At 55.4% G+C, this 17,208-nt stretch overlaps 5 protein-coding genes across 5 annotated transcripts; 1 reads left to right on the forward strand and 4 right to left on the reverse strand.

Moving 5' to 3' along the window:
• Positions 1 to 538: 538 nt before the first annotated feature.
• On the reverse strand, positions 539 to 3,576 carry UV8b_04646 (uncharacterized protein; the record flags this gene model as incomplete). Its single annotated transcript, XM_043142144.1, has 8 exons — positions 539 to 1,928; positions 2,011 to 2,177; positions 2,245 to 2,374; positions 2,431 to 2,534; positions 2,643 to 2,865; positions 2,958 to 3,121; positions 3,223 to 3,305; positions 3,384 to 3,576. The coding sequence occupies 8 exons, from the start codon at positions 3,574 to 3,576 to the stop codon at positions 539 to 541; spliced, it is 2,454 nt and encodes an 817-aa protein (XP_042998078.1).
• Positions 3,577 to 5,800: 2,224 nt separating this feature from the next.
• On the reverse strand, positions 5,801 to 7,422 carry UV8b_04647 (uncharacterized protein; the record flags this gene model as incomplete). The annotated part of the gene is made up of 5 exons (XM_043142145.1): positions 5,801 to 6,145; positions 6,258 to 6,516; positions 6,600 to 6,757; positions 6,975 to 7,159; positions 7,305 to 7,422. 5 exons carry the CDS (start codon positions 7,420 to 7,422, stop codon positions 5,801 to 5,803), a joined length of 1,065 nt encoding a protein of 354 aa, XP_042998079.1.
• A 4,366-nt stretch (positions 7,423 to 11,788) lies between these two features.
• UV8b_04648 (uncharacterized protein) lies at positions 11,789 to 13,538 on the forward strand (the record flags this gene model as incomplete). The annotated part of the gene is made up of 4 exons (XM_043142146.1): positions 11,789 to 11,819; positions 12,189 to 12,517; positions 12,600 to 12,837; positions 13,261 to 13,538. 4 exons carry the CDS (start codon positions 11,789 to 11,791, stop codon positions 13,536 to 13,538), a joined length of 876 nt encoding a protein of 291 aa, XP_042998080.1.
• Positions 13,539 to 13,939: 401 nt separating this feature from the next.
• Positions 13,940 to 14,887, reverse strand: UV8b_04649 (uncharacterized protein; the record flags this gene model as incomplete). Its single annotated transcript, XM_043142147.1, has 1 exon — positions 13,940 to 14,887. One exon carries the CDS (start codon positions 14,885 to 14,887, stop codon positions 13,940 to 13,942), a length of 948 nt encoding a protein of 315 aa, XP_042998081.1.
• A 450-nt stretch (positions 14,888 to 15,337) lies between these two features.
• Positions 15,338 to 16,145, reverse strand: UV8b_04650 (uncharacterized protein; the record flags this gene model as incomplete). The annotated part of the gene is made up of 3 exons (XM_043142148.1): positions 15,338 to 15,658; positions 15,767 to 15,897; positions 15,992 to 16,145. 3 exons carry the CDS (start codon positions 16,143 to 16,145, stop codon positions 15,338 to 15,340), a joined length of 606 nt encoding a protein of 201 aa, XP_042998082.1.
• Positions 16,146 to 17,208: the final 1,063 nt, after the last annotated feature.

The following is a 17,208-nucleotide window of genomic DNA, read 5'->3' on the forward strand; positions in this document are numbered from 1 at the left end:
GGGCGCGCGACCGCACCCTACATCCTACCCGTTGATACTCGTACCATCCGTACCATCCCGTACCATACCACCTGGTGCCGCTCCGTGCGTGCCATTCCGCACGGAATGGATTCACTCTTGCAAATAGGAGGTACTGTAGTAGACGCCACCTGATTTGCGCCCGTGTGTCCGCGCAATTGCTGACAAGTACGGACGTACCAAGCTATGGCTGCCGATGTTGGGCTGCTGCCGCTGCCGCTGCCGCTGCCGCTGCCGCTGCCGCAACCATCATTGCTTGCATGCATCCAGTGACTCCCGTGAGGCTTCCTCCCGTACACATGGGTATTTGGCAACATACAAGCCGGTTTCGAGTTTTTCACGGGGCACTGACGGGAGCAAATTTCACACCAACGATTGCATGCACCCAAGGTCACAGTGACTCCATACATCATGCCAACGAACTTTACTCGTGTCCCATCAAACGCAGTCGCCGACGTCCCCCAACCCCGCAACACAGGAAAACAAAAAAAAAAAAAAAATAAACAAAAAGAGGCCATCGCTACAAGGTCAATGTGTCCCTGAGAGGCAGGTTTCTGCTGCTCGACCCAACATAAATGTCATATTGGCCCCTCTGCATCCGCCACTTCTGCGCCGTCGTATCCCAGATGCTCAAATCCCTCCTGGTGAGCGGCAACTCGACGGTCCTACTCTCTCCTGGCTGGAGAGACGGCTTGTCAAACCCGCGGAGCTGCTTGGCAGGGCTGTCGTTGCCGCCGCCCGGGAAACCAACGTACAGCTGAGGTACCTCTGCGCCAGCCATGGCGCCCGTGTTGCGCACGTCCACCGTCACCACGGCGATGTTGTCAAACAAGTCGGCCTGGCCACCGGGAATGATTTCGCCCAGGGGCCACTCGCCTTGATTGCCGTCTGCGATGCGCCGGACGGACAGGTTCGACATGTCAAAGGTGGTGTAGCTGAGTCCGAAGCCGAACTCGTACCGTGGGGTGATGTTGTACTTGTCAAAGTGCTTGTAGTCGAGGTACACTCCCTCGGCAAAGTCGGACTGCGGAAATCGTTGATATCTGCCTTCTGGCTTGCTGGGGCCGAGCAGGGCTCCGTAGTCTGATTCCTTCCTGGCAAGGGTGTAGCTGAGCTTGCCGGATGGGTTGGCCTCTCCGTAGAGGAGCTTGACGAGGCTCGTGCCGCTATCTCGTCCTGGCAGGTGGGCAAAGATGATGGCTGTCACGTTGGGATGATCGACGAAGCCATCCACGATGCGCGGGCCGGCATTGTGAAGCACCACTACCGTCTTGTTGCATTGATCGGCCACGGTGTTGACCAGCGTGTCGGTGAAGTTGTCCGACAGTGCCGGTCGGTCGTAGCCTTCGCTAGCCCACGCATTTCCGAAAACGATGCATGTGTCGGTAGTTGCGACGACGGCCGGCTGGGGCATCCCGAAGTCGTGGTACAGAGCGGTGTCGTCTTGCGCTGCTCTGACAGATAGAGCGTCGTATGGGGCGACAAATACAGCGGGAGTCACTCCTCCAGAGCCTCCACCTCCGTTCATGGTTCCATTGAGCGCCGCGGCGGCGGCCACCTTGCCACTTGCAGAACCGAGCCAACCTGCGACAGCCTGTTCCAGATAGAGGGGCGTCCAGCCAAACCGCCACAGGTTGATATAAATGTCTCCCGGCCCGGGGGAAAGCGAGTCTGCAGATCTTGCCGAGTAACCGAATAGCGACAGCGCTCGAGGTGACTTGAGCGGGAGAGTGTCCTTGGTGTTCTTTACCAGTACGTGCCCCTCGATAGCACCTTGGAGCAGCACCGGCCGATCATTCGGATCACGACCTTCGACCAATTCGTGGGGTTTTCGAACATCGACCGGCATGCCAAAGCCAGGTTTTGGGAATTTAGTGTCCTGTCCGAACTGATACCACGCGGTTAGAATCCTGCAAGAGAAAAGTCAGTTACCGTGGTCCTTCCTCTCTCTCGAGTTCGCGAGACACGGGGGGGGGGGGGGTGAATAAATACCTTGTAGCCATGTCCGTCACTCGAGACTCGGGCACAGAACCATTCCTGACAGCCTCGACTAGATGATGACCCCAATAACCGTCACCGCGCGGCATCACCATGTCCAAGCCGGCCAATGCAGTGGCGACCCCAGCGTGTTGAGCGTCCCAATCAGACATGACAAAACCCTGGCCAAGTCGTCATTAGAATGCTTCCCTTGCCTCAAGGGCTTTCATGCATGGAAAAAGTCGGTACCTGGAAACCAAGCTCCGTTTTCAGTATGCCATTCAATGTCTTGCTGTTGGCGCAGCCATAAGAGTTATTGATGCGTTGGTATGAGCACATGATGTTGCCAGTGCCAGCCTTTACTCCATCTTGGAAGGGCCTGGTAGCAAGGGGGGTTAGGACTTGAGCATGATTCCATCGAGCACGACACCTTACCACAAGTATACCTCGTGCAGGGTCTTGTCGTCAATATTGGACGACACAGCTTCGGCATCACCACCCGGCATGCGATGCGACTCTTGCTCGTTTGCAATATAATGCTAGTGCTTCATCAGTCCAAGTACTCTTTTCTCTCACCCTCTCCGTCTCTCTTTTCGCCGTATTTTTCTTTTCTCGAGTCAAGACATTGGACGCAGAGGGAATCAAACCTTGAGACTAGTCTGCACGCCTTCCCCCTGGACCCCTTGAATCGTCTGTGCTACCAGAGAACCAGACAGGTACGGTTCAGCAGAGAAGCCTTCCCAGTTTCTACCGCCTAGGACAACTCGCCAGGCTGGCCCAACCACAGGGCCCAGGAGAATGTTGACCCCTTTCCGTCGATATTCGCCGCCCATGGCAGCACCGCGTCTGCGCGCCAAATCCTTGTTCCAGCTGTGAGACGACGGTGTGAGCAGGTTGAGCCCCCTTGGGGTTGTAAAGTCAAGATCAAACCCGAGGTTGGGCGTGGGCGTATCGGCACACACCTTGTGCCAACATGAATGCCGGCGGGATATGCGTTGACGAAATCAGTGTTGCGCAGACCGTTGCCGGCGTCGCTGACGCACATGCCAGGAAAGTTGAGGCGCTTGTTGGGGGCGATATTCCCAGAGCAGCTTGTGTCCAGACGAATGCCGCCAGTCACGTTCACCTAGGAAGCAATGGATAAAGGTCAGCCAATGACATTGCGTGACCTCCTTTCCGTCGCTTCCAGGAAGACGAACGCGCAAGTCCGTCATGGCCGATTTATACCTTCTCCTCTAAGCTCATCTGAGCCACCAGTGCCTTGGCCTTTTGGTAAGCGGCTTTCCATTCGCCACCGCCAGTCATCTCCGCTGCCTGATGCATCAGCCATCGTCCGAGGCGACGCTCGGAAGATCGGGACGACAATGTTTGGGGTTGGATCAACGTACGAGAGGGATATACCGGCGGCGATTGCCCGTAAAAATAGCTGTCGCTCGTAATGTTGTCATTGCTTGGGTCTGCGGCGGCGGCAGCAGTCATGGACAAGGATCTCGTGGAGCCTTGGAGTGCTGCTAGGCCAAGCAAGCCGCGTAGCACAGCCTGGAGGGTTGTGATCATGGCTGGCGAAGATCTGAGCCGCATACGGCGTTTGGTTCGATGAAGAAGAGTAAGAAAGAAAAATAAGAGGGATGGAAAAGGACAGCAGGGATCTATGAGCATTGAAGAGTGACGGTACAAGGCTCAAGAGTCAACAACAACAACAACAAGGATAAAGGCGAGTGCCGGGCATTGCCTTCTCACCCAGTCTGCAGCATCAGTTGCCTCGTGCAAAATCTGCACAGGCTATGTTGCTTTGCCGGTTTTCCGCCAACGTTAATAGATCAATCAATAGTCAAACCCATACACTGATGAGCGGCGACTCTGAACCCCTGCTCTGCTCTGCGCAGACTGCTCTGCTCTGCTCTGCTCTGCGCAGACTGCTCTGCTCTGCTCTGCTCTGCGCAGACTGCTCTGCTCTGCTCTGCTCTGTCCTGGTAGCCTGCCCCCTCTTTACGTGTCTAGTAAGTGCAAGGAAAGAGCTCGACCGCGACTTGCAACCTGGATTCCATTCAGCTCCACATGGATGGTGAGACGTTGTTGACGTGACGAGACCCGTGACGATCATGGGTGCCCCGAAGCGGGCGAGATACAGCACGACAATGGCCGGCAGCGGGCGAGGCTGGCGGCCCAATTGGCAAAGTGCCAGGGCTGATTGATTGGGTCAGCCAAGCAGCAGAAATGCTCCCTTGCTGCTGCCTCTCTGCATCTGCATATCCCCTTGGTGTGGGGGGGGGGGGATTTCGAGAAAACGACAAGCTGTTGCGCCAAACACAAACAAACAAACAAACCCAAACAAAGACGCAGCTCCAAGGGAGGTCCGGTCCACTGTTGCTGGGGGAAGAGGGGAGGGGGAGGTTTCAAGCAAGAAAACATAACAAACGGCACTCATCGCGTCACCTTCGCGCAGGCTGGCTGGCTGCAGCAAGCCGATCTGGCCAAGAATGGCAGGTGCGCCCGTCTTCAAAGCTAGCACGCCCACGCACACGCACGAGCTCTACCTGCCCGATCGACCCTGCCGGCTGGACTCAATGCCAAGTCGGCGCCTTGCCGGCTCGTCGCGGCCCCTCCAAGCTTTTGGCAGCCACCTAAGCTCTATGATGTGATGGATGCTCAGCTTGCGTGAGCTGGGCACGCGGGGTACAAAGCACAAAGTACGGACGTACATGCACATCTTTTGCACTGAAATGCGACGCCACACAAAGTGCGCGGCCACTGCGGGCAAGCCAGATTGATCAATCACCGTCCTCACTCTCCCCAGGGCCAAAGGGTGTCTGCCGCGTAGACGACATGTTTGCGGTAAAACTGCGCTCATGATGGGCAGCGAGGCGCAATTGTTTTCACCACGATGCTATGCTAGACGTCTAGACCAATCGTCCTACTTTACACCATGATTCTTGCTCCGCCCTGCACTGCTGTCCGTCCATCCATCCGTCCGTCGCAACGGGGCAGATTACTCGCGCCCGCAACAGCCTCGAGTCCGGTCCGCTTCCGCCACGAACCGAGGACCGCGGGAAACATCGGTAGACATTGGGGGTATCACTATAACAAGGCCGCGCCAAGGCATCTGCCCCCTTCCCCCCCCCCCCCCCTAGCTAACCCTACCATCGACTCGCAGGCTCGGGAACTGCAACACCGGCGCCCTTCTCAACAGAAAGAGCTCGAGGCGACCATGAGCATCCCGTTGATTCGTCAGCGTGTCCCGGTGCCCCGGGCACTGACAATGTTTCAACCGCAAGTTCTTCAACGTGTCTCCGCGCGTACGGAATGCAGAGGCAAGAAGACATGGGGGACGATATTTCCCGCGCTCATCGATTGCCTGGCGGGTCCGGTGTCGTTGCAACTGCGCTTCATCCCCTCTGCTGAGAACGCTTTTGTGTCCAGTGAGAAGTTAATAGACAAAGGACGGGTGAGTGGTCGTGATTGTGAACCATGTAGTCATACAAGCTTGAAAAGAAAGGGAGGCCGCTCGTCTGCCCTACCTGAAATGTTTTCCTTCGACAAAAGGCAGAGATGTCGTCACCCCAAGGGAACAAACCATGGCCATTATCATCATCAAAAAGCCATGGGAAAGCAAAAGCCCAGTATTCGACTGAATGCGCTTGAGCGAGCAAAAGCAAAAAAAATAAAAATAAAAATAAGACATTTGAGAAAAAAAAAAAGATGGGACAGCTTCGGAAAAATGTCTCAACAAGATTGCGAATTGACCTTTTCACCAGAGGATGATCGAGGGATCAAGGTAGGCTCCTTTTGTGGGAATGCTCGTTTTTCACAGTATTAATTGTTTCAAGTTGCGCTGGATAATCATGTCTTGTACTGAGGCCATGGTGATCTTGAGCAGATTTGTATCGGTTGCGTTTGTAAAGTGGCCGTAAATCTCCTTTTCGGGGTTCCGGCTCAGGGCGTAAAACTTGTCGAGGAAATATTTGCTGGCAGCCTTGTAGTCGTCCTCGGGGCCGTGGTAGTCGGTGAATCCGTACTTGCTTATCGGGCTCCTGGGAAGCTTCTCCTTGAAAAGATCCATCTTGTTGAGGAATAGAATCATGGCTGACTTGGTGAACCAGTGCGAGTTCGCGATCGACTCCCACAGCATCAACGCTTCGTTCATTTGATTCTGCACGAGAGCACGTTAGTCGCCACCGCTTGTTCGGGCATTGGGAGAGACACAAGGACCCTTCCATGCTGGTAGTTTCGTGCGAGAGGGATATATGTTCTTGGTCCCATACCCCATCTTTGTCTTCCACCAAGCACTGATCGTAACCGCTGATGGCAACCAGGAAAAGCAAGCAGTGGACGTTCTCAAAACAGTGGATCCATTTCTTTCGCTCTGACCGCTGACCTCCCACATCGAACATTCGGTACGTCAATTGCCCAAGGTCGAAAACGCTTTCTGTGATGCCCGTAGTTCTAAGTCGGGAGCGGAGAAGATCCTGGTCGTTGGGCACATATCCATCCGCCCAAATCCGATCCAAGCCGTCGACGAAGCTGCATCGGCATCTCGTTAGTGATATTCACCGTTCATCGTCGTGACCGCGACCGGCGACGGCCGCCGGGTTGATGGTACGTACTATGCCAAGTTGTCGTGCAAGGCATATTCGTTGCCTTTTGCAATTGCTTGTTTCACGCCATGATCCTGCCACAGAGCTTTGATTGGCTCAAGGTAGTCTTGAGGAAGCTTATCTTCCGGGCTGATTTCAAGTTCCACGAGGATATGCGCCATGTGCTTCTATAGAGCGAGTCAATGAATCGTTGCCCCGCAAGCCTGTTTGCTTTGATACTGGACAAGGTGCATGATTGCATGGTCACCGGCAGGTATGGGTATATATATGGAAAAAAAAAAAAAAAAAAAAAAAAAAAAAAAAAAAAAAAAAGCCCAGTACTGAGAGCGATTCGCCGTGTCCAGTAGCTCTGGAGTATTCCGTGGACGACTCATGCAGACATACCTCGTTGTCTGGGCCGTCAAACTTGTAATCAAGCTCTGACATGGCGTCGCATATTGTCCGAAAGGACTGAATAATGTTGTTGAACACTACTGGCTTCCATTCTAGACGCTCGTTCTTGTTGAAGCCTTGCGAGTAAATGAGTTTCATCTGCTTGAGAATGGTGGATTTGCCCGACTCTCCGGCTCCTACAGGTGACACCAAAAGATCAGTTCCCGCGTGGCAATCTGGAAGTAAGGGAGGCTGTTGCACCACATGAAGAATTCGGGGAGTTGGCCGCTGGTGGCCAAACCGTGGCTAGAGGCGATGAGGATCCGTGCTGGTGTAGCTTACCTAGCAGGAGGAGCTTGACTTCTTTGGCCATGCGCTTCTCGTCCTGACGGATCACACGGTCCAGTTCGCGCGAGCGAGCGGCACCGCTGCTGTCCTTTTCCCTGCTGCCGAAGCACATCTTTTTTGTTCCTTTTCTTTTCTTCTTCTTCTTCTTCTTCTTTTTTTTTTTTTTTTATTTTTTTTTTTGGCTTGGCCTTGGAAGCCGGAATGAATGCGACTCGGGTCTCGGTGGGTGGACAAGGAGGGAATGCCTGACTCGCGACTCAATCGCAAGTCGAACCAACAAATGAACCCTCAGGCCATGCAATTCTTTTGCTCCGCGCACAACCAAACTGAAAAGAAGTCGGCGGCTGGTTAGCTTTTTGCCAGGCTGGGAGGGACCAGACCAGACGCAATCTGCGTGCGCAACGCGAGGAAAGGGTCAATCCTATAGGCGAGAGGGCGGGGACAAGGGCAACGGGGCCGGTACGGTCTGGTACGGTCTGGTACGGTTTCGGTTCGGTACGCCTGGCCTGGAGCAGGGTAGAGTCTGGACGACGACCCGTGCGGAAGATGAATGCGCAAGTATCAAGACGAGGCTGAAGAGGTGCAGAGGAAGGGAGCAAGAAGGGCAGTAATAATTGAATGCCCTGGCCACAAGGAGAAAAGGAGAAAAAAGAGGGAAAAGATCTGGAGCCGGCTCGACTGGAAGACGGCAGTACTGGGTAGGTACCTAAGGTACTGGCAAATGTACCTTGGGTAGGCCCCCAAGATGTTGGTGGAGACTCGGGACTCGGGGCCTTGTAGGACGTGCTGTTTTCTTTGTCCTCGTCCGTCCTCAAGCTGCCCGGTCTGATAATTGATACATATCCTTTTCCTGGCTCTGGTTCCTTTTCAAAACATGCATCTGCTAGCAAGGGTTCGTGGTTTCAACGCTGGTTAGTACATACCTACTTAATGCATCACAGGGCGGCATGGAGGGCTGCAAGGGTCTGGTGGGGGTGAGTTAGACGTAGCAGACCAGCCGGTGCGGAGTACCAGACTCCATGTCATTGTCTGATATTCCAGGCCCCAAAAATTGCCTTGGAGGGGGCCAGGTTAGCGTCTGGTCCATTGCAGACCAGTTAGTTGCAGACCTCTGGACTCTGGAATCTGCACTCTTGGAAAGGCTGCGACAACGCAACGCTGGGACTTGGCAGCTACCTACCTAGGTACCTAGGTAGTTTCATTGTTCAAATGCCAGCTGCGAGCCGAACGGAGGCTGCCTGCACGTGGTGTCTCGAGGCGGCTGGAAAGGTACATACTTATGTACATCCCCATGTCAACTATGGCCTGCGCCTTTGTCGCCAGCTAGCTGCTGACTTGACCCGCCTTCGCTCGCTGACAGGACAAGTTTTCGGCAGGCAGGTAACATGAGGATAGAGTAGAGTACATGTACCGTTGCAAAGGCCCGTAGTGACCAGGCCCTCTTCAGACGAACAAACTTGAATGCATGCATGGTATTGAGAGCTTCCAAAACGTCAACAGGTGGTGGCTAAAGCACCCACCGAGGTTTACATACCTTGGTAGGTACCCACCTGGTGCTCCTGGTGGGGTGACATGCGCCTGAAGCGTGGACATGTGGATGCCGGGGTGATCCGAGGGCGTTCGCTAGCTGGCTTGCCTGCCTCCAGTATCGCACCTTCCAACTGAGGTACATATCTTATGACGTATGATAGGTGCTACCTGCATACTCCGTACTCCTTCATACTCCGTACTCCGTACCCTACCCAACTCGAGATTTTTGCTTCAACAGTTGCCCAGACATGAGTGGGCTGTGCTTTGACGAGGGTCGCTCTGGGCAGTGGGCGCAACCTCGAGGCCTGCAAAGTGCATAGTTGCTCCGTACAACTTCACTCAATCTTGCGGCCTGCCCAGCAAGCAGCTGGGCGTCAAAGGCCCTTTCTCGAGGCAGGTGCGGACTGGACCCGTTAGCTGCAAGCAAGTTTGCAAGCCAACAGTGTACGGCGTGCTCCGTACCCTTCACCAACGTGTCGGGGAAATGACCAGTCAGTCCGGCAACCCTTCAATTGACAGCATCCTAGAAAAGGCTGCGCGTTGCGCTGCCTCCCTCATGCATCCCGTCGGCGAATCAGGGCCGATGGACGGCTTTTTTAAATCGAGTTTTTTTTCTTTTCTTTTCTTTTCTTTTCTTTTTTTTTTTTTTTTTTTTTTTCGCACAATGCGTCTGGTCTGCCGTCAGCTGAACCTGGCTGCCTGCCTCCCTTGCTGCAAACTTTGTTATTATCCGGAACGCCAGCCTCCCTTGCCCACTAGCGCGCCGCAGCTTTAGTTCTGGGCCCCCAGCCTCTTTCGTGGACAGGGGCCCTAGTGCTGCTGGGCGCTGTCAAGACGTTTGAAATTTGGGAGGCAACCACCACCAGACCGACCACTTTTTGGCGTTTGTCAGAATCTTCAGCGAGCCGTCCTTCAAAACTTCATCATGCACCTCTCCCACGAAGCTACCTCGGACTCTTTTCGTGCTTGGTGTTTATCGGCAAATAAAACCAAGGGGCCGCGTCCAGCAACGGCCCAACTGCCTCGAATACTTGACTCCACCGGAATTCCATCCTTGGGCGGTTGCAAACACGTCAGCTTTGCGTGCCAGGGACGCCTGATTGAGCAACATTTGGGAGTCATGGACGACCATGCTACATACAGTACATGCTGACAAGTGGGTTAGTGCTGGTCAGTAATAAACAATCTTCTCACCCCCCGTCCCCGTCCCCGGCCCCGTCCCCGTCCAAGTTCCCGCCGTCGGACTGGGTCCGTCCCTGGCAAGCCAAGAATCCAAGGATCCGAGTGGCCTCGTGTGTGTTCCTTGCGGAGCACACAAGTCGGAATGAGCCCGTAACCACCCGCGACGGCCCTTGGCGACGCTAATGCCGCTGTCGGGGCTCGGGAACAAGATGAACCCAGGTCCTTGCCAGGATTTCGGTCGCTCAAGGGCGCAAACCTACGCATTTCTCCGTACTCCGTACAGTCCAAGCGAATGGTGCAGGAAACGTGACCTGTAAAACGGAGGATTCGACGAGGTTCCCACACGATGGCTGCGTTGACTAATGGAGCGGTTCTGGTCCTCCCCTTGCGAGCAGGATAGGATGCGAGAATACATGACATCCGCTTGGTCCGCTAACGACGACAGCATAATCAAGCAAACACGCAGTACTCCGTGCGGAGCAGCGATTTGAGCAAGCAGTAGGACTGTAGGAGGTGTCTTTATATATTTCCTTTCTATGCACACAAGCACCAAGTTACTTTCTCCCTAGCCACTCCTCCATAGGCCAAAGAGAGAAGATACAACTTCCCAGCACCGTTGTAAAGAAGCAGTTACATATCCGCAAGTGCCTCAACTACATGCGCGATACAACAGGTACCCCACCCTGCCTGAGACGCCTTGCTTATTTCAAAGACTTGGCCACTTGTATGGGAAATAAAGGCTTGAGTCTGGAGGTGGTCTCAAGCTGGCTTCCACTGCATGTTTAGGTCATGGCTGCTGCGAGTTTAGCTGCATGTATTCTTCCTGTAGAACATTGCAGGCTTTCAGGCACGCTGCTGCAGATCATGTGCATCACCAGGTAGGTGCCTTTTTGCTCTGGCTGGCAACACCGGCTGCAGCAGAGGCCATGTGGGATCAACAGCTCGACATCATCTTATGGAGTGAGTTTATCCGTATAACCGCAGGCATATTTTGCACCCCGATGTTGCCTGGGTTCTGGACATCTGGGCACGACAGCCCAGCCCGTCCCGTAACCAGAGACCCCCCTGATGCATGGGATGGATATACGATGCACGGGATGGATATACGATGCACGGATTGATATGCTGGGAGGCAGCAATCAATCAACAAGGAGCGACAGATTTTACGACGACATGACAGCGATGACGCCGTTCCGCAGTTTTCCGCAGTTTTCCGCAACTTTCCCCCTAAACTAGCCGCCGAGGTCATCTTCTTTTCCATTGTCCCGCTCTCTTACTCCCTCGTCTTTCGCTGTCTTTCGCTGTCTTTCCCCGTCTTTCATCTTCTTTTAGAGGGACCGAGGCCCGGCAAATTGGAATACTACGCATGTAGCTACCATGGCAGAAAGAATGGCTCATCTGCCTCGAATCAACCATCAACTTAGGTACCCAGGTGCCACCCAGTAAATGATGGAATCAAGGTCGTGCCGCGCCGCCAGTGAAAATGAGGCCGGCAGTACTCCGTACTCCGAACTGCCCGCCGACACCGCCAAAATTTCTGCGCCCCCGCTATCTGCACCCACTCCAGCCGGACCAGCCAGACATACATCATCGCGGCGGGGGAGGGGGGGAAAAAAACCGCACGAGAAGAGAAAAACAAAAAAAAAAAAAAAAGTTGACGCTGGTCTACTCTAAGCTCCATTTTCACACCCTTCTCTTCCTCCCAGCTCATGCGATACCCTTGTTCCTGTGCGATATCCCACGACATATAGTTTCTCTCCCGCAACATGTCTGAGATTGTTCACCCTACCATCAAAGGTTTGTCTTCCCGAGTTGCAATGTCCCCGTTTACCCCCGCCCGCGCTTTTGACAATCAGCGCCCCCCCCCCCCTGGGCATCGGAATCCGAGAGCGTTGATTGCATTGTGCAATGGCTGCCAACGATGCTTCTGATGGTCGGCAATACGGCCCTTGTTCATTTCACCAACGGCTAGCGCGAACTCCGAACAAGATGTGGTTGCGATGCGATGCGGTGCGATGCTATTCGATGCGATGCGATGCGATGCGATGCTTGAATTCAACGCTGCCCTCGATGCGCCAATGCTCAACCAGGGGGCCGGGCTGCTCGCGCTCTCCACCATGATCGCTACCAGAGAATCGCCATCGCACTCGCTGACATGGCTTCTAGATGGCTGGTTCCGAGAGATTTCGGAAATGTGGCCCGGCCAAGCCATGACGCTGAGGGTCGAAAAGGTCCTGCACCACGAAAAGAGCCAGTACCAAGATGTCCTCATTTTCAAGTCCACCCACCACGGCACCGTCTTGGTCCTGGACAATGTGATTCAGTGCACCGAGCGCGACGAGTTCTCCTACCAGGAGATGATTACGCACCTGGCCATGAACTCCCACCCCAACCCAAAAAAGGTCCTTGTCATCGGCGGCGGCGACGGGGGTGTCCTCCGCGAGGTCGTCAAGCATGACTGCGTCGAGGAAGCCATTCTTTGCGACATCGACGAGGTGAGTGAGCCCAAGCCAAAAAAAAAAAAAAAATCTACGCAGCCGCTCGAGGCGCGCGGGGGGCTGACATGTCTGGGTCCAGGCCGTGATCCGCCTGTCCAAGCAGTACTTGCCCAACATGGCCGAGGGTTTCAGCCACCCCAAGTCCAAGGTTCATGTTGGCGACGGCTTCAAATTCCTCGACGACTACAAGAACTGCTTCGACGTCATCATCACCGACTCCTCCGATCCCGAGGGCCCCGCCGAGAGCCTGTTCAAGAAACCGTACTTTCAGCTTCTCCATGATGCCTTGCGCGACGGTGGCGTCATTACTACCCAAGGTTGTATGTTCTCTTATTTCTCGCAAGGAAAGTATTGTGGGATCCCTAGGAACGGCAGACATGGAAGAAAATCTAAAGAGGTCGGCAAGCTGTCTGGCGTCCTGGGTTTCTCGACCAATCCTCTAACAGTCACCCTCGATTGTTGTCGTCTTTCCTAGGGAGCTGCTCCCCCAAAAGCAAGTGCTGCTTTCCTAGGATCTTCCTTTCTCGGTAGTCCCGAGTCTGCATTGATCTACCATGAAAAAATACCACCTGCAGTGGTGGACCATTTTCCAGGACATTTCTTGTCTTGACAGCCCGTCACGAATCTTCTTGCAGCTTGTCATTGTATCCCGTCCGAGGCCACGCTCGTAATTATGCTAACTAGTTTGGTTTCTCATTTATCTTGCTCTTTTTTTTTCCTCCCCTTCCTTCGACATGCAGCCGAGAACCAGTGGCTTCACCTGCCCCTCATCGCCCAGCTCAAGAAGGACTGCAAGGAGATCTTCCCGGTGGCCGAGTACGCCTACACCAGCATTCCGACGTATCCCTCGGGCCAGATTGGCTTCATGGTCTGCTGCAAGGATGCCAGCCGCAACGTTCGCGTTCCTCTGCGCCAGTGGACCCCCGAGGAGGAAGAGGCCAAGTGCCGCTACTACAACGCCGAGATTCACAAGGCCAGTTTCGTCCTGCCCACCTTTGCCCAGAAGGCTCTCCAATAGCGAGGAGAATCTGGCAAGGCTCGGTGGAAGCCGTGAAGAGGAGGGAGCAAACAGGTGCTGTACTTTGCCGGGAGCGGATTTTACCATGACGTGGCATTGTTTGCACGTTGAAAGAATTGCTTGGATAGACTGTTTGGAACGGGAGCTTTTGTGTGGATTTCTAGCCACGTAGATGTGTGTCGAGAGAGCCCATTTGTCTTGTTCATCATGACCACGGATCAACGCAGGTCTCCTGCTCATCGAATGCTTAGACAAGAGAGTTGGTATCGACACCCCAGGTTATGCTTTTCGGTAAAAAAAAAAAAAAAACAAAAAAAAAAGACACCAATAACGAACTCGTGCTTGTTTTCTTCTCCGATTCTTTGTGGGACAACCAAAAGCCGGGGGCTGTTTTTTGGTCATCAACTCGGCTCCTCAAACTGCACGTTTCCGGCGCTCACGTCGGGGTACACGTCAAACCTGCGCTGGCTGGTCAGGGGGATCTGGGTCCTGGCCTCGACGATGGCGTCGCCGCGCAGCTCGGCCTCGACAATGGTCTCGGCCTCGCCAGCCTCGACCAGGACGCTGGCCATGGGGTCGACGACCATGCTGTGCCCCCAGGCGTGGTAGGCGGCGGCCATGTCCCTGGCGGGGCTGCACAGGGCCACGTAGATCTGGTTGTCGAGGGCCCTGGCCTGGGCCAGCAGCCGCCAGTGCAGCGGGCCGGTGGTCAGGTTGAAGGCGCCCGGGTAGACGAGGGCGAAGGCGCCGCGGCGGGCGGCGACGGCGGCCAGCTCCGGGAAGCGCAGGTCGTAGCAGATGGCGACGGCGATGGTGCCGTAGTCGGGCAGGTCGACCAGGGTGAGCTTGTTGCCGGGGCTGAGGACGGCCGACTCGCGGAAGGCGATGCGGCCGGGCATGTCGATGTCGAAGAGGTGGACCTTGCGGTGGGCGGCGAGCAGGGCGCCGTCCGGGCCGAAGGTCAGGCTCGTGTTGAAGAGGCGGCCGGTGCGGGGGCAGCGCTCGGGCACCGACCCGCCGACGAGGTAGACGGCGTGGCGGGCGGCCATGGCGCGCAGCGCGTGGAACGAGGGCGCCTGGGCCTCGGGCGGCGGCGACGGCTGCAGCGTCTCGGCGTGGGCGGCGAAGTGCTCGCACCCGTAGGGCGAGTTGAAGCACTCGGGGAGGACGACGATGCCGCACCCGCGCCGGGCGGCCGCGGCGACTTGCGCGGCGGCGCGGGCGAGGTTGGCGCGCTTGTCGGGCCCGGTGGCGAGCTGGACGCAGGCCAGCCTGACGGGCTTCTTGAGCACCACCGGGGGGGATGACGGCGGCGGCGGCGGCGGCGGCGGCGACGACGAGGACGACATGGTGCGGAGCGGGGGGCGGCAGAGACGGGCGCGGGGGGCGAGAAGCAGCCTGGCTGGGGGGAGGAGTCTGGGCGGTGGGTGAAGAGGGAGGATGCGCATGTTTTGGCTGTCGTGGAGGTGGTGGAGGTGGTGGTGGTGGTGTCTGGAGGTTGGAGGTTGGAGCTGCGGGTTGGCTGGCGATGGCGGGGTTGGGCGGGGTCGGTGGGTCAACCACGGCATAATGATTAGATTAGATTAGATTACGAAAAGTACATGCATGTTACTGCTGTCATGGATCATGGACGACTTTTCGTTGCGACAGCCTGTCATCCGTCTTTGCATGACTACAAGCTACCGTCGTCTGAAAATAAAAAGAAGCAAATAAAAAGAAAACACCACCCCCCCCTTGCCCGTTCATCATTCAACTTCAGCCTGGCCGCTCATCACTCGCAGCAGCCCCCGGCTCTACCTCTACACCCCGTGCCAGACCAGAGTCCCGTTGCAAACAATCGGCAAGGCCGTCTCGTTGGTGGGCGTCAGCGCCAGCATCACCTCCCTCTTGCGCGAAGCATACCGCTCGGGGATTTGGTAGCCGTGCTCCTTGGTCCACTTTGGCAGCTCCCTCACGATGGTCCTGTTGGCGTCGCGCCCGTTGTACAGGCTCCTCAGCAGGAGGGACCTCCTGGCGGCCGCGCAGCCAATGTCGTTGGCCCAGCTCACAAGCGCGCCGTACTGGTTCATGTTGAGCTTCCTCTTTCCGTCGAGGTAGACGGTGACGCAATTCTGAGCAGTCTGTGGCAAAAAAAAAAACATCATTGTCAGAGGGACGCCAAGCGGGGTTCGGCCAAGTAATAAAAAACCCGTCAGTCGTTCCCAGGTCTTATGTCGCATCAAACGTACCACAATGTCCTTTCGGAGGACGACGGTTGCCGTCTCGTGCGTCAGGGGGAACGGGAACCCGATCTCGGCGCACGTCTCGTTGTGGCATCGGTGCCCGTAGCCGACCTTGACTCTCTTGGCCTTGTCCTTCTCTGAGCGTCCAAAAAGCGTGAGCTGGGGTTCGCGCTCGCGCGCATCTGCACTGGGGAGCTGCAGGGTGGGGGGGGGGGGGGGGGGGGCACGTACTCGGCAGTGGCAAGAAGCCTTTGTATTCTTTGACGATGTCGAGCGTGGCATTGTTCACGGGAGGACCAATGCACCGCCCCCTGGGACCTGCGATGCTGAGAGCCGAAGCCACGCAGACGAGGAGGCTCGAGACGGAGACAAGAGTCAGCTTCATTGTGGAGGGAATCTCGCAATGTGTAGGACGAAATGAAAGCTCTGGATGGCAGAATCCTAGGAGGGCCAGGATTGCAGAGAAGAAAGCGCAGCCTGTGGCTTTTATAAACCACCAGTTTGGACCTTTTGCGCACCACACAGACACTTGGTGGCAAAAGATTGTCGCGCACACAAAGTTTTCATGGCTTCTTGGAAACTTTGTTTCCGATGCTGGATTGCCGTCATGAGGCGTGAGGGACGCTCAGAGATGGCAGACGTACCCATGAACTTTGGGCGGCTGCCTTCAATGTTCTAGTTCCGAAGGGCATCACGCGGCTTGGCCTCATGGCCAAACTTTGGGATTACGGGTCTCCGCCATGCTTTGCTTTGATAGTCTGCTGGGAGCTCAGCCTGTGTATCTTTGGTTGAATCGGATTCTGATCCCAGTAGAGGGCAGTGCTGATTTACCTCGTTGCATCCTGTCCTGTCCTGTGCAGGTCGAAAGCCGGAGCTCCTCTCCACGGCGGCATCTTCCAACAATACAAGAACAGTTGCGGCCTAGCGGTAGACTAACCGGTCCACCAAGCTTTTCGCTGCACGGGCAAAGAATTCCGGCCGGCTCGACTTTTTTTTTTTTTTTTTTTTTTTTTTTTTTTTCCAAATAGAAAAAGCGCATGTCGTCTCACAGTGCTGTTGTCCTTTGCAGTAAATAGTGTTGCACTCGGCAGAAATTCAAGATTTGAAACAGCGGCATGGGTGGACCCTGTCAAGACGCTAGTTCGTAGTTGACCAGGCGTGACCTGTTCGTTTCGGGCTAGCGCCATGGGGTGCCCTCGTCGCCCATGTCAGATAAAAGTTTCCTCCATTCATTCCCCCATCATGGCCGTGAAGCCTTGAATGGTTGCGCTAACTTGGCCCTCTGTCGTGCGGTTTCATCGCTTCGGCAAAAGAGACTCCCTACGTCTGGCATCAAAAGGACCTCCATGAACCGGTGGAACCACCCTGCGCAAGATTGCCGCTGGCCGGGCAGCTACCTTGAAAAATCCCGCCTGGACAAGATGAAGGCTGCCTCGACTTGACGTCTG

This window comes from Ustilaginoidea virens, chromosome 4 (assembly GCF_000687475.1).
Source record: "Ustilaginoidea virens chromosome 4, complete sequence".
Taxonomy (NCBI): Eukaryota; Fungi; Ascomycota; class Sordariomycetes; order Hypocreales; family Clavicipitaceae; genus Ustilaginoidea; species Ustilaginoidea virens.